Source organism: Capra hircus, unplaced genomic scaffold, assembly GCF_001704415.2.
Source record: "Capra hircus breed San Clemente unplaced genomic scaffold, ASM170441v1, whole genome shotgun sequence".
NCBI lineage: Eukaryota > Metazoa > Chordata > Mammalia > Artiodactyla > Bovidae > Capra > Capra hircus.
Window position 1 is genome coordinate 1 of NW_017216512.1, and position 23,323 is coordinate 23,323.

Sequence of the window (23,323 nt, forward strand, 5' to 3'; positions counted from 1 at the left end):
CAAAGACTTTGACTGTGTGGATACAACAAACTGTGAAAAATTCTTCAAGCGATGGAATACCAGACCACCATACCTGCTTCCTGAGAAACCTGTATGCAGGTCAAGAAACAAGAGTGAGAACTGGACATGAGACAATGGACTTGGCTCAAAATTGAGCAAGGAGTACATCAAGGCTGTATATTGTCACCCTGCTTATTTAACTTCTATGCAGAGTACATCATGCGAAATCCTGGGCTGGATGAAGCCAAGTAGGAATCAAGATTGCCAGGAGAGATATCAATAACCTCAGATATGCAGATGACACCACCTTATGGGAGAAAATGAAGAGAAACTGAAGAGCCTCTTGTGAAAGTGAAAGAGGAGAATGAAAAATTTGGCTTAAAACTCAACACTCAAAAGAGTAAGATCATGGCATCTAATCCCATCACTTCGTGGCAAATAGATGGGGAAAAAATGGAAACAGTGAAGACTTTATTTTCTTGGGCTCCAAAATCATTGCAGATGGTGACTGCAACCATGAAATTAAAAAACGCTTGCTCCTTGGAAGAAAAGCTATGATCAACCTAGACAGCATATTAAAAAGCAGAGACATCACTTTTCCGACAGAGTTCCATCTAGTCAAAGCTATGGATTTTCCAGTAGTCAAGTATGAATGTGAGCGTTGGACCATAAAGAGGCTGAGTGCGAATAATTGATGATTTAAATGGTGGTGCTTGGAGAAGACTCTTGAGAGTCCCTTGGACCACAAGGAGATCAACCCAGTCAATCCTCAAGGAAATCAACTCTGAATATTCATTGGAAGGACTGATGTTGAAGCTGAAACTCCAATACTTTGGCCACCTGATGTCAAGAGCTGAATTGTTGGAAAAGACTCTAATATTTGGAAAGATTGAAGGCAGGAAGAGGAGGGGATGACAGAGGATGAGGGTGATTGGATGGCATCATTGACTCAAAAGGACATGAGTTTGAGCAAGCTCCAGGAGTTGGTGAAGGACAGGGAAGCCTGGCATACTGCAGTCCATGGGGTCACAAGGAGTCAGACATGACTAGCGACTGAACTGAACTTACAACATTAAGATCTTGTTTGTCCAGGCTATCCCCAACACATTCCAAAGAAACTTCAAACTAAAGCGTGAGGAGGAGGGGGAAGATATAACAGACACAGAGTCACTGAGATTGTGAACGTTTCAAAGGCGAACACCATGTGTTACTCAATTTTGAATCCCCAGAATACTTGGCTCACAGTTATTGTTTAGTATAGAATGGATGGGACAAAAGCTATACATAAATGTTCCCATTCATCTCCTCATAACCTCCAAGTAGTCATATTGTTTTATCCCACTTAGCCTCCTTTTGCTTGGGATGTGTGTGTAGTAGTTGCTCAGTCACGTCTGACTCTTTGCAGGCTCTTGGACTGTAACCTGCTAGGCTCTTCTGTCCATGGGATTTTCCAGGCAAGAATACTGGAATGGGTTGCTGTTTTCTCCTCCAGAGGATCTTCTTGACCCAGAGATCAAACCTGTGTCTCCTGCATTGCAGATGGATTCTTTATCACTGGGCCACCTAGGAAGCCCTCCTCTTGCTTACTTCTTAAGATTTGTTTGACCTTTATGAGGAACCACTCGGGTTGGTTTAGAAAATAGAGGTTCTATAACATTATGGCTCAAGAGAATGAGAATCTCTGAGCTGTAGAGGAATGGAATAGTTTGAGAAGACTGAAGAGGGCGGATAAGTGTATGATAGGAAGAGGAAGTATTGCTATATGCTATAGCTTATAAATTGGATTCCTTTTAACATCTTTTGAGAGATTAAGTAGAATTTTGAGTTACTTTTTAATTCCTTGTGAACAATGAACTGTTTCTTAAGTATCATAATGTGCCCACCTGGGCCAGTGTAGCAGCCCTGTCTTACGCTTGTGTGTGTGAGTCACTTAGTTGTGTCCAACTCTCTGTAACCCCATGCATTGTAGCCTGCCAGGCTCCTCTGTCAATGGTATTCCCAGGCAAGAATATTGGACTCGGTAGACATTCCTTCTTCAGGGGATCTTCCTGTCCCAGGGATTTCACCTGGGTCTCCTGCACTGCAGGCAGATTCTTTACCATCTGAGCCACCAGGGAAGTCTTACGGTTGAGTCCTGGATAAAAGAATCAAAGATGACTCTTATGACATATACAGCAGAGGAGCAGTGAAGAAGCTGCCCAGAAAGTTGTTTCTCAAAAGATACAACACAAAAGAGTGCTTTGTGTATCATTCATGGTTTCAGATATCTACAAAGCAATGAAAAGCAGCGTAGAGAAATCTTGAAATAAAAACCCAGCCGTCTCAAATGGGCTGAGACTCGTGCTTGAGAATAGCAAAGGAAAAGTGAGTTTTGGGAAAAGGATATGAAAAAAGAAAGAATATATGTATATGTATAGCTTCCCTGGTAGCTCAGCTGGTAAAGAATCCACCTGCAATGTGGGAGACCTGGGTTTGATCCCTGAGTTGGGAAAATTCCCTGGAGAAGGGAAAGGCTACCCACTCCAGTATTCTGGCCTGGAGAATTCCATGGATTGTATAGTCCATGGGGTTGCAAAGAGTCAGACACGACTGCGCAACTTTCACTTTCACTTTCATAGGTATAATAGAGTCACCTCGCTGTACACCTGAAGCTAAGCACAATATTGTAAATCAACTATACTCCACTATAAAATAAAAATTATTTTAAAAAGGAAAAGTGAGTTTTGCTATGAAATATCTAATGATAGTGTGGCCTTCGAAAGCCACATCAAGATAGAAACAGAAGAAAGAATGCTTGATTAACCATAAAAAAATGGAAAAACATTCTACTCTTCTAAAAGCATCCTATAATCCAGTCACAAGTTGAATAAAGATGCATTAATATTACTATTATAATATAGATTGCAAAATTAGCATACAGACATTGTAGTACAATTTGAGATATCAAAGTAGTGGTTTAGTCTATTACAGAGGATTTTCTAATAAACTCAGACAAATTCATTGATATTTTCCTTTTATTGTTGTTATTGTTCAGTCACTCAGTCATGTCTGACTCTTTGCAACCCCATGGACTGCAGCATTCCAGGCCTCCCTGTCCTTCACCATCTCCCAGATCTTGTTCAGACTCATGTCCATTGAGTCGGTGATGCCATCCAACCATATTGTCGTCTGTCATCCCCTTCTCCTCCTGCCTTCCATCTTTCCCAGCATCAGGGTCTTTTCCAGTGAGTCAGCTCTTCGCATTAAGTGGCCAAAGTATTGGAGTTTCAGCTTTAGCACCAGTCCTTCCAATAAATATTCAGGGTTGATTTCCTTTAAGATTGACTGGTTGGATCTCCTTGCAGTCCAAGGGACTCTCAAGAGCCTTCTCTAACACCACAATTCAAAAGCATCAATTCTTCGGTGCTCAGCTTTCTTGACGGTCCACCTCTCAGATGCACACATGACTGCTGGACAAACCATAGCTTTGACTAGACGGATTTTTTGTCAGCAAAGTAATGTCTCTGCTTTTTAAGATGCTGTCTAGATTTGTCATAGCTTTTCTTCCAAGGAGCAAGCATCTTTTAAATTCTTGACTGCAGTTACTATCTTCAGTGATTTTGGGAGCTCAACAAGATAAACTCTGTCACTCTTTCCATTTCGTCCCCATCTATTTGCCATGAATTGATGGGACCAAATGCCGTGATCTTAGTTTTGTGAATGTTGAGTTTTAAGCCAGTTTTTTTCACTCTCCCCTTTTCCCTTCATCACGTGGCTCTTTAATGCCTCTTTGCTTTCTGCCATAAGGGTGGTATCATCTGCATATGTGAGGTTATTGATATTTCTCTCGGCAATCTTGATTTCTGCTTGTGCTTCGTCCAGCCAAGCATTTCACATGATGTACTCTGCATATAAGTTAATTGAGCAGGGTGACAGTATATAGTCTTGACGTATTCTTTTCTCAATTTTGAACCAGTGCATTGTTCCATGTCCAGTTCTAACTGTTGCCTCTTGACCTGCAAACAGGTTTCTCAGGAAGCAGGTAAGGTGGACTGGTGTTCTTGTCTCTTTAACAGTTTTCCAAAGTTTGTTGTGATCCACACAGTCAAAGGTTGTGTCAATGAGCCATAGTCAATGAAGCAGAAGTAGATGTTTTTCTGGAATTCCCTTGCTTTTTCCATGATCCAGTGGATGTTGGCAATTTGATCTCTGGTTCCTCTGCCTTTTCTAAATCCAGCTTGACTATCTGGAAGTTCTTGGTTCATATACTATTGAAGCCTCCCTTGGAGAATTTTGAGCATTAGTTTGCTAGTGTGTGAGATGAGTACAATGGTGTGATAGTTCAAACATTTTTTGGCATTGCCTTTCTTTGGGACTGGAAGAAAATCACCTCTTCCAGTCCTGAGGCCACTGCTGAGGTTTCCAAATTTGCTGGCATATTGAGTGCAACACTTTCACAGTGTCATCTTTCAGAATGTGAAATAGCTCAGTTCGAATTCCATCACTTTCTCTACCTTTGTTTGTAGTGATGCTTCCTAAGGTCCACTTGACTTCACACTCCAGGATATCTGGCTCTAGATGAGTGATCACACCAGATGGTTTTCTGGGTCATTCAGATCTTTTTTGTATAGTTCCTCTGTGTGTTTTTTGCCACTTCTTAATACCTTCTGCTTCTGTTAGGTCCATACCATTTCTGTACTTTATTTTGGCCATCTTTGCATGAAATGTTCCCTTGGTATCTCTAATTTTCTTGAAAAGACCTCCAGTCTCTCCCATTCTATTGTTTTCCTCTATTTCTTTAGTTTGATCACTTTAGGAAGGGTTTCATGTTTCTCCTTGTTATTCTTTGGAACTCTGCGTTCAGATGGGTGTATCTGTCCTTTTCCCCTTTGCCGTTCGCTTCTCTTCTTTTCTCGGGTATTTGTAAGGCCTCTTCAGACAACCGTTTTGCGTTGTTGCATTTCTTTTTCCTGGAGATGACTTTGATCACCACTTCCTGTACTATGTTATGAACCTCCATCCATGGTTCTTCAGGCACTCTGTCTATCGGATCTACTCCCTTGAAATATATTTGTCGCTTCCACTGTACAATTGCAAGGGATTTGATTTAGGTCATACCTGCATGAAGGCAATGGCATCCCACTCCTGTACTCTTGCCTGGGAAATCCCATGGGCGGAGGAGCCTGGTAGGCTGCAGTCCATGGGGTCGCGAAGAGTCAGACACGACTGAGCGACTTCACTTTCACTTTTCACTTTGACGCACTGGAGAAGGAAATGGCAACCCACTCCAGTATTCTTGCCTAGAGAATCCCAGGGATGGGGGAGTTTGGTGGGCTGCCGTCTATGGGGTCGCACAGAGTCGAACACGACTGAAGGGACTTAGCAGCATACCTGCATGACCTATTAATTTTCCCTACTTTCTTCAATTTGTGTCTGCATTTTGCAATTAGGATTTCATGATCTATGTCACAGTCAGCTCCCAGTCTTGTTTTTGCTGATTGTATAGAGCTTCATCATCAGCTGCAAATAATATAATCATTCTGATTTCGGTATTGACCATCTGGTGATATCCGTGTGTAGAGTTGTCTCCTGTGTTGTTGGAAGAGGGTGTTTGTTATGACCAGTGTGTTCTCCTGGCAAAACTCTGTTAGACTTTCCCCTGCTTCATTTTGTACTCCAAAGCTGCCTCTCCAGATATCTCTTCACTTCCTCCTTATTTTCTTATATATATATATATATATATTTCATTTTCTGTTATATTTATGTTTTTTTTAAAATTTAAAGTAAACTGAAAAATATTTTTATTTGCCTTTTAACAATTCCATATTTTATTAGATATAAAAATATTTAAAGTACTACTTTGATTCAATTCTAACAGGAAGTAGCTGTTCATGTGTCTGCATGGTTAGGCTGAAGTAACTGTTTTTATGTGCAGTTTATAAATGAGGCAGACCTTTCCTGTGTTTACCCATGTTTCTTGTCTGTACAGAAGTAAAACTAAAATGGTGTAGGGGAGGGGAATCAGACCAAAAGAAGTGGTAATTTCATACAAAAAGGTCTACCCAGGAAGAAGAAGGAATTGCTAAAGGGGAAATTCTAATACTCTAAAGCAAGTCATGGGGTTTCTCATAAAAGTTTAAGAACCAAAAGCGTTGTTTTAAAGATACTGACATGGAGTTACATGCAGCTCTCTAGTGGGATAAACTGTTTAGCAAACGTGTCCAGACCTTTCAGGGAAGTAATTTGGCAATAGGCAGCAAGACTTCAGATGCGTGTCATGGGGCAAGATGAAGAGTACAGTGCTCTTTCCTGAGATGGGAAGTCTCATGAATTTAATCGGCCAGATGGCAGTGACCAAATGCATGGTGAGGAAGCCCCAGGTTGGTGGAGGCTTATTACACAGCAATACGTAGCTGGAACCAAGATGAAGAGTTAGAATTTGGGAATGTGTTTGAAGATGTTTAAAAAGCAGAGATTCAGTTCTGTGGCCCAGGAGAGAGCACTGGGCTTTGGAACTTCCTGATGATATTCCTGGCTCTTATCTCTCTCAAATTGTATTGTGGTATTGTGGTCACAATCACAGAGCAATTTCACATTCAAATTAAGATTTCACATTAAGATCAATTTCATTAATCTTAATAATAACCCCTTGACAAAATGGGGAGCGTATCATTATACCCATAATAGAGTTGAGAAAATTGAGACTCAGGAAGCTTTTATGATTTATAGGAAACCCCACAGCTTAGAACTCAGAACATAGGTCTTAAAGCAATTATCCTCCAATTAAAAATCAAATTAAGAAAAAAGAAGATAAGTTTCCTGATTCCCAGAATAAGCTGCTTCTAGTGCACTTTGTGGTGCTAGAGGGAGACAAGGAAGATGCCTGCTAGTGAGGAACGGGCCTGTAGATCAGAGAGCTGAGAACCTCAAGTATGAGGAGGGCCAAAAGAGGAGATTTAAAAAATACTTCCCAAATATCTCCACAGAAACATGCATTACTGGGGAAAAAAAAAAGAATAATGATACCCCCAGGAAGATCTGGACAGATAGCCTGAAAGGAATGACATCTTTGATGTCATTCATTCGTAGGCTTAACAATTATTTATTCAGCCCATGCCACGTGCTAGGCGCTGTATTAGGTTCAGCAATGGACAGGGTCCCTGTGCTCAAGAGATCCAGGAAGCAGACAGCCAAGCAGTTCACCAACCATAACCTGGAACCTGAGGCTTCTGGGAGGAAGTGACGCAAGAATGGGAGGCGCTGGAGAGGGGGCATGCAGGACATTTCAGGCAGAAGGAAAGGCATGTATATAGGTCTAGAGGCAAGAGAAAAAGCACCTCCTCCAAGGCAAAGCACAAAGTTGAATTTAGACATAATGTGGTTATGGGGTGTTGTTTTATCACTCAGTCATGTCCAAGTCTTTTGTGACCCCATGGACTGTTGCCCACCAGGCTCCTCTGCCCTTGAGAGATCCCAGGCAAGAATACTGGAGTAGGTTGCTATTTCCTTCTCCAGGGTGTCTTCCTGACCCAAGGATTGAACCCATATCTCCTGCATTGGCAGGTGGGTTTTTTTGTAAAACCACTGGGCCAGCAGGCTTTGGGGTGAGGGAGTCATAAACTGAAGATAAAAGAACTATCTGCAGGCGTACTCTGCACATGAGGAGATTTATACACAATGGCCTCATGTCTAGAGAAAGCACTGAGATAGTCCGCTTCTCTTGGCATGTCTATCTTTCCCAACAATTGGATGAATACTTCATACCAGCCCCTACTCCCAAGGTCATATTAGTGACCTATGAGCTGAGTAAGCCCCATGGAGCTCACACAGCCACAGGAGGCCTGAAGACAGCATGTCTCTAGACGTAGTGTAGGGGAGCAGAATGTGCCACCCTAAGATGTCTCTTTGGCATATTAATTGTTTCAAGTAGGTTGTTTTCTAAGGAAGCAGCAGACATGGTAAACATTCTGAAAACCTTGTACGAGTTACTCTTTCATAAGAAACATTTATATTTGTAAGGGAAACCTCCACTAATAAAGCTGTCTCCCTCTCTGTACCAGACGAGGAGGATGACCAAATCTCTAGAAACTCTTATCAATGCAGAAGGCACTAACTTAAATCTGCCTAACAACCTTACCTTTATTTGCCTGTGTTTTTCCTGATAACCTCCCCAAACTGTCAGCCTCAACATTCTCTTTTGTCTTTAGCAGAGGATGGTATTTAAGATGAGGGCTTCAGCCATTTTAGCAAGTTACTTGATTTTTCTGGGTTTCACCCATGTGAAGTCGCTCAGTCGTGTCCAACTCTTGGTGACCCCATGGACTGCAGCCTACCAGGCTCCTCCCTCCATGGGATTCTCCAGGCAAGAGTACTGGAGTGGCTTGCCATTTCCTTCTCCTGGGGTTCTTCCTGACCCAGGGATCCAACCCGGGTCTCCTGCATTCCAGGCAGATGCTTTGACCTCTGAGTCACCAGGGAAGCATGTACACAATATTAAACTCTGACTGTCTCCTGTTAGCTTATCTCATGTCAGTTTAATCCTTACACCAGTCAGAGATCCTAGAAGGGCGGAAAAAATTTTCTTCCTCCCCCAAAGCCAGTCATAAGCCAGATCAAATGTCCTGTCACCCTGAGAGGCCTTGCGTGAGTAGCCAATAGGATTTCCTTTGAGTATGGCTATCTCATCTGCCTCAGAGTCACATACTATCATAATTTTAAAACGTTATATTTGTTTCCGGTGCCCAAACTCACTTTTACTCATTTTTGCCATAGTAGTGAGCATTAAAGCACCTTTAATGAAACAGACTTAAGTATTTATTAGGGGGAATAGCAAGAAAGGCAATAGCTTAGCTCTCAGTTCTCAGCTGACCTCGGAAGACAGGTAGTGGAGGGCTGGACAAGTGTAACAGGAAAAGGAAAGTTGCCACACAAGGGGATAGAACACAACCATGGCAGAACGAACTTAGCTTTTAATCAGATGTTCCAGGGTTTCCCTGCTACTGAGGCCTCTGCTCAGACTCCCACTCAGCGACCCTAGACAGAGCCATCCTTCCCAACTTTCCTTTCCCACAATTTTGATTTCTCTCTGGAGCAATGACATTATTTACTTTTGCTCATGAAACAACCCCTTGCATAGACAGAGGTCTCAAAGAACGTCTCAAGGATCACGGCATCCCGGAGCCTGCAGGGTGGCAGCTGCCCATGCAGCCTTCTGTTATTTGTAATGCAAAGAAGCTTCACCGATGACGCACCATGGCACGAAATGGGAGAGGACTACTCCATCTCACCAAAGTTCTATTTGTGTTGCTTCCGCTTGAGAAAAGAGATGGAGCCTGATTTTCCAAAGCTTAAGGAAGACTCCCCAACCCCGCTGCCAGGATGAAAATCCTTGCTGCCTGGAGCCACTACTCCACTTCAGGTGGAGACATGCCCGTATTCCCTTTTCCATCTCACTGGGCCTCCAGTGCACAGTTACAGGCGGACAGTCTGTGGAAAGTACCTTGTATGCTGGTTGCCAGGAACAAGAGAGGCAGCAGTAGAATTTCCAGAGTCAGAGACCACTCCCGCCTTCTGGAGCACATGCTCCTCGTCTCCAGAACTTTACAGGAACTCTGGACACAGACCAGAGCCAAGCCAGAAAGAGACCAAAGGCACTTTTAATTCATGGCTTAAGGTTAGAACTCTCCACCCAGCAACTCATGGGTGGGGCCTGGGGACCAAAAACAGGAAGCCCCATCGGTTTTTTTTTTCAGTTCATGCATTGGAGAAGGAAATGGCAACCAACTCCAGTGTTCTTGCCTGGAGAATCCCAGGGATAGCTGAGCCTGGTCGGCTGCCGTCTATGGAGTCGCACACAGTCGGTGACTGAAGTGACTTAGCCAAGAAACTAAGAACAGACTTGCGGTTATGGGGGCAGAAGGAGAGGGTGGGACGAATTGAGAGAGTAGCCCTGAAACATCCATTACCATATGTAAAACTAGACAGCTGGTGGAAATTTCTAGTGTGACGCAGGGAGCAAATGACAACCTAGAGGGGTGGGATGGGGTGAGAGGTGGGAGGGAGGGCCGTGAGGGTGAGAACATACATACACCTATAGCAGGCTCATGGTGATATATGGCAGAAATGAACACAATGTTGTAATGCAATTATCCTTCAATTTGAAATCAATAAATTTAAATTAAGAAAATTATTTCGTTTGAATGTGTGTTAGTTCTCTTTTCTGGTGAGAGGATCCATAGATTCTACTGGTTTTCCGAGGGATTGGTACTCAGAAAATGTTAAAGACCCCTGAGAGTGAATATCTGCTTTTGGTTTCCCAGTCAGGAAACACCCTGATTAACCAGAGCACCCACCCAAGGGGATTTCTGACCTGAGCCAACTCTAAATCATGTGAGGAGTAGAAAGTAGATCACATGTGGCATAGGCTGAGAGCACAAAATGTGGAAAATCAGATCTACACAGTTTGAGTATTGGTCTCCCAGCTCCACGCCCAAGCTCTTCCTCCCTTATGGGTAAGTTCACTATTTAAACCTTTACATTGGCCTACCCACTGAACATCAGTATTATTATTATTAACCTATATTCAAATATGATATTACTTACCTATTATCACAGTTTATTTGACCCAAATGAATGTATTCTGCACCCTTGGGTCTAAGAGTTTCAGGCCCATCCCTCTTGAATCTAAATGAATTATTCACCCACCCAAGACACTTTGAAGACCCATAGGAAAGTCACAGTCCCTGATGTACCATATGTGTAGCAGTTTCAGACTGGGGACATTTCTGATTTTCACCATGGAGATGACCAATAAAAACCGCTCTCCTCAATCTGTGAACTCCTGTCTTGGAAGTAGTTACCCTCCTCAAAAGATCAGCATGGGGAAATGGAGTCAGGTCACTACCTGAAACTGCGTAGGACACCCTATTTACCTGATCATATTGGAGCCCTCAGACGCTTTACCATCTGAGCTCCCAGGGAAGACTCTCAAGCTCTAACTTTACTGAATTCCTGATCAGGGGTCAGGTCCTCTGATAAAGATCATACTCTCTCCTCCCAAGCGAAAATCTCTTCCTTCTTCCTTGTTCCACGAGCCCAGATTTGGGCTACTGGGCAGCTCTGCTTTCTCTAAAATGGGTCTCACTCATTCTGACTTTCATTGGCAGGCTATTCAAAACATGCAACCCCCAGCGACAATGTGAGTCTACAAATCTCCAATCTGCCTAAGAACCACAAATCACTCACCTGGTTTTATACTACTGACCAGAAGATTGTAGAGTGGGAATCTGGGGAGCCTACTAAGTACTTCGATACTAAATTTAAGGACAGGGCCACACTTGGTTCTCAAAGTGGCACACTGCACATCCGCAAGGTCCAGAAGGAAGACAGCAGTACTTACCTCCTGAGGGTGCTGAAGGACAATGGACATGAGGAGGAATACAAGATCTCTCTGATGGTGCTTGGTGAGTTACGGTAACCAAAGGGCTAGTCCCCACTCTGGGACCCCAGAAAGATCACTGGGAAGCTTCCTGGTGATTCTGGGGACTCTCCATGGGACGGGCAGAGAAAACCTCAGGACAGGCTTAATCCATTTCTCCTGGAGCCAGTTCCACTTGGAAGTGAGTCTGGGCCAGCAGACCCCAAAGTAGATAACTTTGGGACATTTAAAACCTCTTCTGACATTAGAGAGTCTAAGATTTGAAGAGGAAGGAGACAACAAAGATGGTTTCCTCTCTGTTCTCTTCATGTTCTCTTGTGGTCAATCCAAATAAGTTCTGAGTTCTTCTTTATTAATTGATTTTTGGTTGTACTGGGTCTTCCTTGCTCCATGCAGACTTTCTTGAATTGTGGCAAGTGGGGGTTACTCTTTGTTGCGGTGCATGGGCTTCTCATTGTGGTGGAGTCTCTGGTTGTGGAGCATGGGTTCTAGGCATGTGGGCTTTAGTAGCTGCAGCTTGCTGGCCCTAGGATGTGTGGGCTTCAGTAGTTGTAATGCATGGGCTTAGTTGCTCTGCAGTATGTGGCATCTTTCCGGACCAGGGATGGAACCCGTGTCCCCTGCATTGGCAGGTAGATTCTTAACCACTGGACCACACTTACTGGCTGTGTGACCTTAGAGAAAGATCTTGACATCTCTGTCCCATTAGGTAAGATTCTGTTAATGGCAAGTAATGGACACCAACTTGATATACCTTTAGCAAAAAAGGAGTTTTTTTTTAAGCTATGACTTCTTAAAGCAATGAAAGAAGTTTAGAAGAGTTGAAAAGGATTGAAGAGGAGGAAGAATGAGAGCCTGGCTCAGTCCAGAGCCTCTAGCCACTGGAATCTTTCGTGTGAATGTGGGTCCCTGCCAGTACAGTCTATCTCTCTCAGAGTCTAGGCTTTCATATGTCTTAGTTTAAATTCTCAAGAAAGAGAAATTGACTAGCCCATCTTGGTTCGGGTATGTGATTTAAACTCTTAGGGTCCAAAGACTCAGCTTATAAGCCAGAAACTTGGTTCTTGGGGAGATTGTCAATTATGAGAGGAGGAGGGCTGGGCAGACATCCAAGGGAGATGTGCCCCTCAGAGACTTGAGTTCCTCCTCATATTGTGAGGATAATTATATCTTTTTATGATGTTATGAGAATCAAAGTAGGTAATGAAAGTGAAAACACTTTTACAATGCTGGAACCTGCCTTGCGGTCCAGTGGTTAAGAATCTACCCTTCCACTGCAGGGGGCGTGTTGAGTTCAATTCATGGTTGGGGAACAATGACCCCACATGCTGCATGGTGCAGTCAAAAATAATAAAATTATAACAAAAAAATGTGGGAGAAGATCTTGTGTCTGGTGAAGAGCCTTAAAAATGCTAAAATCCTGCAAACAATGAAGATATTGTATATACTCGTATCCCACTGACACGGGTCATGATGGCCCCTGGTCTAAGAGGCTAGAATCACCTTCTTACTCACTTCCTCCATATCATATGTCCTAAATTTGCAAGATGTATTAGCAACATGAAATATTCAAAGGTTCCTACAGAGATTTATAAAAATAAATCTCAAATATATATCATTTACCAGATTTTGTGGCAAATATTCCCATCACAGCCAACTGTAAACTGCTATCAGTTTCATTTTACAACCAACTTGCAAAATTTCTGAATATCATACAAGCCATAAGCCTATGTGGCTTTAGTACACTTGCCTCTGGATAAGGCTCTGAGGATGCAATTAGTGGAAGGATCATCCTTCTGTCCAGCTCTGGAATTTCTAAAGCTGAAAGGGGGCATCTTGGAACCAGACTGCTCCATCTGGCTCTGGAGTGCTCAGGGCTGAGCTGCTTACTATGGGAAATGCAGAAGGTTTATAAGACTTGAGGCCAGACCACAGGAAATGAATAAGCATATAAAGATTGCTCATGTAAAGTATGCAAGAGGAGTCCAGCAATGTGATAAGGCTTCATGGAGGAGATGGATCTCGAGTTCAGGAGGTCAGATTGGTAGAGCTTCCATCGCCCCTCACAGATATACAACCCAGAAGTCAGCTCGGATTGGGTCAGTTCTCTGCTACATTTTAATCCTATGACTTCTGAGCTGCGTTGATTCTGCAGGTGTTTTACCCTTGACCAGAAGGAGAAGACCTCAGAGGATTTCAGGTAAAGCAGTCCTAGTCAAGGAAGGAAGCAGATGATGGGATTACATCTCAACCCATCTGCCCGCAGGATGAAAGCAGTGATGATGCTGTGACCTTCAACATGCTTACATCACACTCAGCAAAAGCACTTACTCACAGATGATGGTACTGTATCTTACTAACACTGTGCTATGAAGTAGGGTCATTTCCATGTGAGAAGGCGTTCAGAGGGTTAGTTGTCTTGCCTCTCAGAGCCACTGTGTCAGAGCCAAGTCCACGACCCAAGCTTGTCTCACTGTGAAGGGAGTATTTTGTCTTTTCTGTTGCATAACAGCTTCATCCCTACATACATCCATTCCTACATCCATTCACCTTTCCCTTTCATCAGGATGCCTGCTCTGTGGCAGGCACTGAGATACCAAAGTTAACAGATGCAATTCATCACTACCAGCTTGCGCTGGGAGATCCATGAGGTTCTCTGTAGTTCTGCCAGAGTTCAGGAAAGGTGTAGAGTGCTATCTCTTACAGGACTCTCATTGTATCTGAGCCCAAGAACTCTTGAAGGACTGACTGATGGGCTAAAGTGCCAAGATGTGGGTCATTGCTAGAGAAGGGGCCCTGAGTAGCTCAGACAGTTGGAATATCAAGTACAACTCTAGCTGATCTCTGTGCTAAAACTCTGCTGTTCTTTCTCGCCCACAGATGGGCATAGTCTCCATTTTGTTTCTGGGTAACTGGCTCCCCCTTCTGGATTCAGTTTAGCTTCACACCAAGGAGTAGCTCTTTCCCTCTGAAGCCTACAGAGGTCAAAATTGCCCACTAGCTCCCTCTACAGGGCCCTCTTCCCCATGGCTGCTCCTCAGGACCTCCCTTTGCCCTTTGTTGGCTAAACCCTCCCAGCATAAAAGCTTCATAAATGCATAAACCCCTTGTATCATCTTATAACATCTTCATCTTCAGACCCTGTACAGAAGCCTGAAATAAATGTTAACACGACAGAGAAAATGAACACCTGCAACCTGACGCTATCCTGTGGGATCCAGGACCAATCTGTTACCTACACTTGGTATTGGGAATCAGGGTCCTTTTCCAAAACAGCTACAGAGCAGTGTGCTTGAAGATGTCCACACGCCACAAAGCTACTCAAAGTCTTATACCTGCCAAGTCAGCAATCCTATAAGCAGCCAAAACGACACAATCCACTTCACTTCACCCTGTGTACAAGGTAAGAGTCTCTGCCAAGGGAGCTGAGGTGGGCACAGGGTAACTAGTTTTCTCTTGAATGAAGAAAAGTGTGGGGATCTTTTCCCTCTGCCTTGTCATAGCGTTTGGTGGAGAATCCCAAAGGCAGCCAGTGAGGTGTGGTAGACTTGGATTCTCCTTCTGTCTCTGACATCGATCTACTCAGCAAGCTTCCCTCGCCTTTGTGGAGCTCAGTGTCCTCACCTGCAAAGGGCTCTCACGTCCCCTTTGCCTGCCCTGCTTTAATAAGTGCATGGTCCTGGAATCTGAGGGCAGGGTCCTTGCAGGATAAACTGAGATTTCAAGATGAGTAGGGAGGAAAAAGGCAAGTAGGAGGAACAGTCCAGATAGTGTTGTACAGCGACATAAAGGTGTTTCTGGTAGACAGCAAAGGAAAGAAGGGCCAAGAAGTGGTTGAGGACAAGTGAGGAGCAAAAGAAAGAAGGGTCAAATGGATGAACATGAGTGGGAACGAGTGGTGAGCAACAGAGCCTGGCCATAGGACTGAGATTCTCTGCTCTTCCCAGGTGTATGCCCCTTGATAAAGTTGGAAAGGCAAACTCTGGGTTTCCTGTTTGAGATTTCTCTATTTCCTGGGAGGCCCCACTCAATAGAGCATCACTCCTGGCTCTCTCTCAAGCCTACACACGTCCAATTGTGGGGTAGCTACGATTATAGATTTTGGAATTAATCACACCTGGGATTAATCCTGTGACTATTACTTATTAGCTAAACAAGTGACTTAGCTTCTCCAAGTCATGTCCTTCTTAAATAAGGCAAATAATAGTTCTTATCGCATACTCTTCTGAGAATTAAATTAGACAATACAGGTAACTACCTAGCACAGTATCAAAGAAGCCTTCAAGTGAGTGGTGGTTAAATTAGACCCACCAAGTCCTTTTAATTCTAGAGACACTAGGGATTTGGGGGCCACTTGATACACTTGAATCACTCTCTTCAGCATTCTAGGCCCTGTACTCTCCACACCCCTGGAATCACATCCCCAAGCCCTGGTGTACACATCTCTCCAGAATAACTCGTACCCGTGGTGCCAACATTTACCTGAGACCCTCTGCACGCCCAGTCACCAGGAATCGTGGCTCCTGGGGAGATGGCTCTTCCATGGTCTTCCTGGACCCAGTCTACCCTGCTCGCCTATGCTGATTTCTTTGCCTCTGCTCCTATATGTGAACTACAGAAACTATAAGTTCTGTGTTCTTCCCAGCCAACTGGTCATGTCTTCTAGTCTTTCATGATAACGCCCTGCTTTTCCACCACTGAAGATCCAGTATAAGACTTTGGTGTCTGACCATGAGACCACCAGTTGGCTGGGTGGTTCTAAAATCACCTTTATATCAACACCATACCCTGAGATCCAGAGAAAGGAAGAGACACAGCCCTTGTTCTTTATAGAATGAAAGTGACTGCCCATTCACAGAGAGGATGAAAGCAATTATACATTTCTCTTTTGAGGTCTAAGCCCGTCTTGTTACTTTTCAGCTACCTCAATTATCCTAGAAGAGCATCCTTAATTCCCCTTCCAGAATTTATCACTCTCCTCTCCTTCTCTCCCTTGCCCTACACTTCTCTATCTCCTAGTTTCCCTTTTTTTTTTCTCCTTCCCCACCGAGTTGGTACTGATGGTTGGTAGTGTGGATCAACAGGCAGTGCTTTCTCCCCTAAACTTAGCATACAGTATCATATGAACTACTGCACTCGAAGGTCTGCCCTACTTAACTGCTCTCCTGTGTAGGAGAATGATTCTTTGCTAAGCCCACAGACACGCCAAGATGATCTTCATGTACAGGACTCAGCTAAGCCAGTTATAATTAGAGGATTTCTGTGTTCTTTCTACCTTACATCTGGGAGATTGAGCTCTTGCTCTTCTGGGAAAAAGGATGTGCAGGGCACACTGTGCCTGGATTCAGAGAGGAGACACACTCCCTTGCTATGGAAGCTCCCACTGCCAATGTCCAGCACCCCTTCCCCTTCTCAACAAATTAATCAGGACACCTAAATGTTTTGCATTTTCTTACTCTTTCAGCCTCCTCCTCTGGAGTAGCCTGGACAGCAACTTGGCTAGTGATCATGGTAACCACTCTTCTCAATCTCCTCTGGAATTGTGAAGAGCTAACTGGAGTGAAACTTCAAGGTTGCAAGATCTTGCCCTCATTGACAATCGGCTCTTAACCAGGAAAGAAGCTCTGGCTATATGGAATAAGGCAATGGACTGAGATGTCTAAAAGAACATTCAAATGAAGTTTTTATAATCACAGTAATATTTTATTTTATGTTTTCTAATTGTCTTTCTAGCATACATATACATATGTGCTTTCCCACCACAAATGGGCAGAATGTATTCTGCAATGTTTTGTTTCAATAAACAATGCTATAATTGTCAAAAGTGATTGTGGAATCCTAGGATCCAAAAAGCCCATCAAATCGACAAAGCTCTCTCACCATTCTCTTTCATTACAGGATAGCAAGAGCTTCCAGGCCCACCACCGGCATAACAATGGAAATTTTTGCTCTTTGTTTGCCTCCTCTGTGGTTCCTCATGGGCCTGGAGCTGATAGGGTCACTAAAAGACAATTTTCCCTTTCAACAAACTGTCCTACCACAGATCACTTCCTCTTCACATCAAACCAACCTTACCTCTCCCTCCGCTTATCACTTCTGTGGCAAGGACAATACTGTGTGTTCATCAAACCCTTTCATTTTCTTCCTAGACTTGGATGGTAAATTTTATGTGTAAATTTGACTGGGCCACAGAGGCACCCGATCACTGGTCAAACCTTATTCTGGGTGCCCCTGAGGGTGTTTCTGGGTGAGATTAACATTTGAATTAATAGGCTTAGTAAAGCAGATGATCCTTTCCAGTTTGGGGAGGTGGGGGTGAGTCTCACCCTATCAGCTGAAGCTTGAAAAACACAAAAAGGCAGGGGACACTTTCAAGTTGACATTGGAATAAAATGGGGAGACCACCTTCCCCCCAAGAAATACATCGAAAACTTATGTGCATGTGAAACAGCTCCACAGGACATCTTCTGGACACTGGCAGAGGATCCCAGACTTCCAGAAAGGCAAACCAGTCCCCTCAGAGTGAGGTAGGGGAAAAGTTAAAGACAAAAAGGGACACAAAGGCTATCAGGTTGGGGACCTGCACCCCCGGGGAGTGAGTACTGAAGGAGAAAAGTCCATACACTAGGAAACCCCCTCACAGGCGGGTTCAACTTGGAACCTCAGAGGGCAGCGAAACAGCACATGCTCAGAAGAGCAAAACGGAGAGACTTCACACAGAGATCATGCGCAGCAGCACTTCCCAGCTGAGAACAGGCTCACATGCTCATGCCCGCTGTGGAGAGTGGGGCTGGGTTGGCCGAGGCTCAGGTTTTGAGGCCTGGACCTCAGGGAGAGACCCAGGGTTGACTGCCATGAAGATACTCTGATGGCACTGAGGCAACACAGATGTTAGTTGAGACTCAGATCTTGCCTTGCTCTAGCTGTTACATGATCATTGTTCACAAGATGTGGGACAAGGAAGCCTGACCATGCCATCTCGGCTCGTTTGCTCTTTCTCTATAGAGGGCATGGCAACCCACTCCAATGTTCTTACCTGGAGAATCCCATGGACGGAGGAGCCTGGCAGACTCCGGTACATAGGGTTGCGAAGAGTCAGACACAACGGAAGCAACTTAGCATGCATGCGCACACATAGAATTTTAAGCAAATACAAGCTAGAGCAAGGCAAGATCTATTCTGAACTAACCCCACACTGCCCACCGGAGGTCCACAGATGTTCCTAGAAATACTGGAGGGCTTTCTCAGTCGGCAAATTGACTGGAGCCGGAAAACAGAGGAATCACATGGACATTCTTACAACTACCATTCTATATATTTTCCCTCCCCCCTTTTTTTATATTGTTCTAATAATGTTCTTTATTACTCCTTTAATTTTTATTTTTTATAACTTACTTTTTCTTTTGTAAAAAACACCTTAGTTTTAAATAAATTGATTTTATTTTCCTATTTCTACTCCTTAGTACTGCTTAGTTACACTGCAATTTTTTCCATGTGTTTTATTTTGTATCTTTGAGAGTCTAATTTTTAGTATTCTTTCTCACTTAGGGGCTTGATTATTGGCTTGATTGCTCTCTTCTCTTTTGACTTCCTTGATTTTCTCCTTCTTCTCTCTTGTCTTTGTAAGTGTGTGTCTCTTTGGGTAGTTCTTGGATGCTGACTGTTGTTTCACCATTAGTCTTGGGATGTTGTTTTCTGTGCTGTGTGGCCTGTGAAATCTTGGTGCTACAGTAAGGGGATGGGCCTGACCCCAGAGGTTGGATACCCAAGTTTAGGACCATGGTTCACCAGAGAACTCCCAACACCATGGAATATTAATAGATGAGAGCCCTCTCAAAAGTCTCTGTATCAAATCTAAGACGAGGCCCCACTCAAAGGCCTGCAAGCTCTAGTTCCAGATGCCTCATGCCAAATCTTTAGCAAAGTAGGAGCACAAACCTGCCCATTTGCAGAAAGGCTGCCCCCAAACATACCAAGCTCATAGAGCACCCCAAAACACACACAGCACTACCTTTCAGAGAGACACGATCCAGCTCCATCCACCAGAACACAGACACAAGTCCCCCTATCAGGGAAACTTCATTAGGCACCAGGAATCACAGTTACCCCCAAATGGCAGGGGGAAGACAGCACAATTAAAAGGAACCACAACTTCCAACCTGTAGCCAGGGAGACCCCCAAACACAGTAAAGTAAGCAATATGAAATGACATAGAAACATGCAGCAGCTGAAGGGACATGGTGAAAAGCCAAAAGACCAAACAAATGAAGAAATAATCAGTCTGCATTAAAATAAATCCAGAATAACGATAGTAAAGATGACCTAAAATCGTGGAAATAAAATAGAGGCACAGATAAACAGGTTGGAGGCACAGATTGAGAAGATACAAGAAATGTTTACCAAGGACCCAGAAGATTTAAAGAACAGACAATCAGCAATGAACACAATAACTGAGGTGAAAAGCATTAGAGGAAACCAATAGCAGAATGAGAGAAGCAGCAGAACAGAGAGGTGAGCTGGAAGATAGAATAGCAAAAACAGCTGCAACAGAGCAACATGAAGAAAACAGGATAAAAAGAAATGAGGACAGTCTCATGGAGAAGCAATGGCACCCCACTCCAGTACTCTTGCCTGCAAAATCCCATGGACGGAGGAGCTTGGTGGGCTGCAGTCCATGGGGTTGCTAGGAGTCAGACAAGACTGAGTGACTTCACTTTCACTTTTCACTTTGATGCATTGGAGAAGGAAATGGCAACCAACTCCAGTGTTCTTGCCTGGAGAATCCTAGGGACAGGGGAGCCTAATGGGCTGCCGTCTCTGGGGTCACACAGAGTCGGACATGACTAAGGCAATGCAGCAGCAGCAGGACAGTCTCAGAAACCTCTGGGACAACATTAAGTGGCCCAACATTTGAATCATAGGGGTCCCAGAAGAAAAGGACAGAAAGAAAAGGTGTAAGAAAATATTTGAGAAGATTATAGTCAAAAGCTTCCCTAAAATGGAAAGGAAATAGCCACCCAAGTCCAGGAAGACCAGAAAATCCCACACAGGATTTCTCCCAAGGAGAAATACGCCAAGACACATATTAATCAAATGCAACAAAAATTAAACACAGAGAGCCACTATTAAAAGCAGCAAGTGAAAACAACAAATGACATACACAGGGATCCCCAGAAGGCCAATAGCTGATTTTTCAACAGAAACTCTGTAGTCCTGAAGAGAGTAGCAGGATATACTTAAAGTGATGAAAGGAAAAAAAAAACTATAAGCTATGGTTTTTCCAGTAGTCGTGTATGGATGTGAGAGTTGGACTGTAAAGAAAGCTGAGCACTGAAGAATTGATGCTTTTGAACTGCGGTGCTGGAGAAGACTCTTGAGAGTCCCTTGGACTGAAAGGAGATCCAATCAGTCAATCCCAAAAGGAAATCAGTCCTGAATATTCATTGGAAGGACTAATGCCGAAGCTGAAACTCCAGTCCTTTGGCCACCTGATATGAAGAACTGAAAGACCCTAATGCTGGGAAAGATTGAAGGCAGGAGGAGAAGGGAATGACAGAGGATGAGATGGTTGGATGGCATCACCAACTCAATGGACATGAGTTTGAGGAAACTCTGGGAGTTGGTGAAGGACGGGGAAAGCCTGGTGTGCTTCAGTCCTTGGAGTCTTAGTCGGACACAATTGAGTGACTGAACTGAACTGAACTGAGCTATATATACTGTCAATAAGAGACCCACCTCAGACCTGGGAACACATTAAAAACTGAAAGTGAGGGGTTGGAAAAAGATACTCCATGCAAATGGAAATCAAAAGAAAATGGGAGGACTACTCACATCAGATAAAATAGACTTTAAAATAAAGACCAATACAAAGAGACAACAGAGAACACTACAAAATGATCAAGGGATCAATCCAAGAAGAAGATATAACAATTATAAATATATATGCACCCAACATAGGAGCACCTCAATATATAAGGCAAATGCTAACAACTATTAAAATGGAAATTGATAGCAACACACTAATAGTAGGGGACTTTAACACCCCACTCACACCAATGGACAGATCAGCCAGACAGAAAATTAATAAGCACAAGCTTTAAATTATACATTGAACCAGTTAGACCTGGTAGTATCTATAGGGCACCTAACCCCAAAATGGTAGATTTCCTTTTTTTCTCAAGTGCGTTTGGAACATGCTCCAGGGTTTATCACATCTTGGCAAATTTTAAAAAATTGAAATCATTTCAAGCATCATTTCTGACCACAAAGGTATTTATAAGATTAGATACCAACTACAGGAAAAAAAAAAAAAACCTGTAAAAAATACACAAACACATGGAGCCTAAACCATACAATTCTGAATAACCAACAGATCACTGAAGAAATCAAAAAGGAAATGAAAACATGCCTAGAAACAAATGACAATGGAAACATGACCACTCAAAACCTGTGGGATGAGTAAAAGCAATGCTAAGAGGGAAGTTAACAACCATACAAGCCTGCCTCAAGAAACAGGAGACACAACAACTAAAGAACCTAACTTCACACCTAAAGCAACTAGTAAACAAAGATAAAAAACCCTAAGTCAGTAGAAGAAGTAAATCATAAAGATCAGAGCTTAAATAAGTGAAAAAGAAGCAAAGGAGACAATAGCACAGATAAATAAAACTAAAAGATGGTTTCTTTGAAAAGATGAACAAAATTGACAAACCATTAGCCAGACTCATCAAGAAAAAAAGGGTAAGATTCAAATCAATCACATTAGAAATGAAAAAGGAGAAGTTACAATGAACAACACAGAAATTCAAAAGATAAAAGATCATAAGACTCTTATGAGCAATTATATACTAATAAAATAGAGAAACTGGCAGAAATGGACAGATTCTTAGAAAAGTGTAACCTTCAAAAACTGAACCAGGAAGAAATAGAAAATATGAACAGACCAATCACAAACATGGAAATTGAAACTATAATAAAAGCCTTTCAAAAAACAGAAGCCCAGGGCCAGATGGCTTCAGGCAAATTCTACCAAAAGACCTAACAGGTTTTGTGCTCAAACTCTTCAGGAACATTGCAGAGGAAGGAAAACTCCCAAATCCATTCTATGAGGTCACCATCACACTGATACCAAAACCAAAGATGCCACAAGAATAGAAAATTACAGAACAATATCACTGATGAACACAGATGCAAAAATCCCCAACAAAAGTTTGGAAATCAGAATCCAACACAACATAAAAAGAGTTACACATCATAATCAAGTCAGTTTTATCCCAGGGATGCAAAGATTCTTCCATATATGGAAATCAATCAATGTGATATACCATATTAACCAATTGAAAGATAAAAACCATATGATAATCTCAAGAGACACAGAGAAAGCTTTTGACAAACTTCAACAATCATTTAAGATGAACATTCTCCAGAAGCAGGCACAGAAGGAGCATACCTCAACAGAAGAAAAACCATATGTGACAAACCTACAGCAAACATTATTCCCAATGGTGAAAAACCCAAAGCATTTCATTTAAAATCTGGAACAAGACAAGGTACCCACTGTGGACCACGACTATTCAACAGAGTTTTAGAAATCCTAGCCACAGCAATCAGAAAGGAAAAGAATCAGAGGAAAAGAGAAATAAAAAATTGCAGATTGACAGATGACATACATATACATATAAAACCCTAAAGATGCACCAGAAAAGTACTAGAGCTAATCAAATGGAATACCAGTAAAATTTGCAGTACAGGTGTTGCTATATTAACTCCTACAAAGAACAGAACACACAGACAGAAGGCTTGAGCCTGCTATGAGTTACTAATTAGTCTTTAAGTACCACGCCACACAAATACATCTATTGGTTCAATATTCTGCTAGACTTAACCTTATTCATGTGATAAAAGTTC

General features: G+C 42.9%; 1 protein-coding gene across 1 annotated transcript; it reads left to right on the top strand.

The window, feature by feature from the left end:
- The first annotated feature begins 10,486 nt into the window (after positions 1-10,486).
- Positions 10,487-17,198, top strand: LOC102179822 (CD48 antigen). Its single transcript, XM_018045594.1, is given in 5 exon segments — positions 10,487-10,490; positions 11,145-11,441; positions 14,555-14,664; positions 14,666-14,819; positions 16,881-17,198. Coding segments are annotated over 5 exon segments (711 nt in total). The 3' UTR covers positions 17,027-17,198.
- Positions 17,199-23,323: the final 6,125 nt, after the last annotated feature.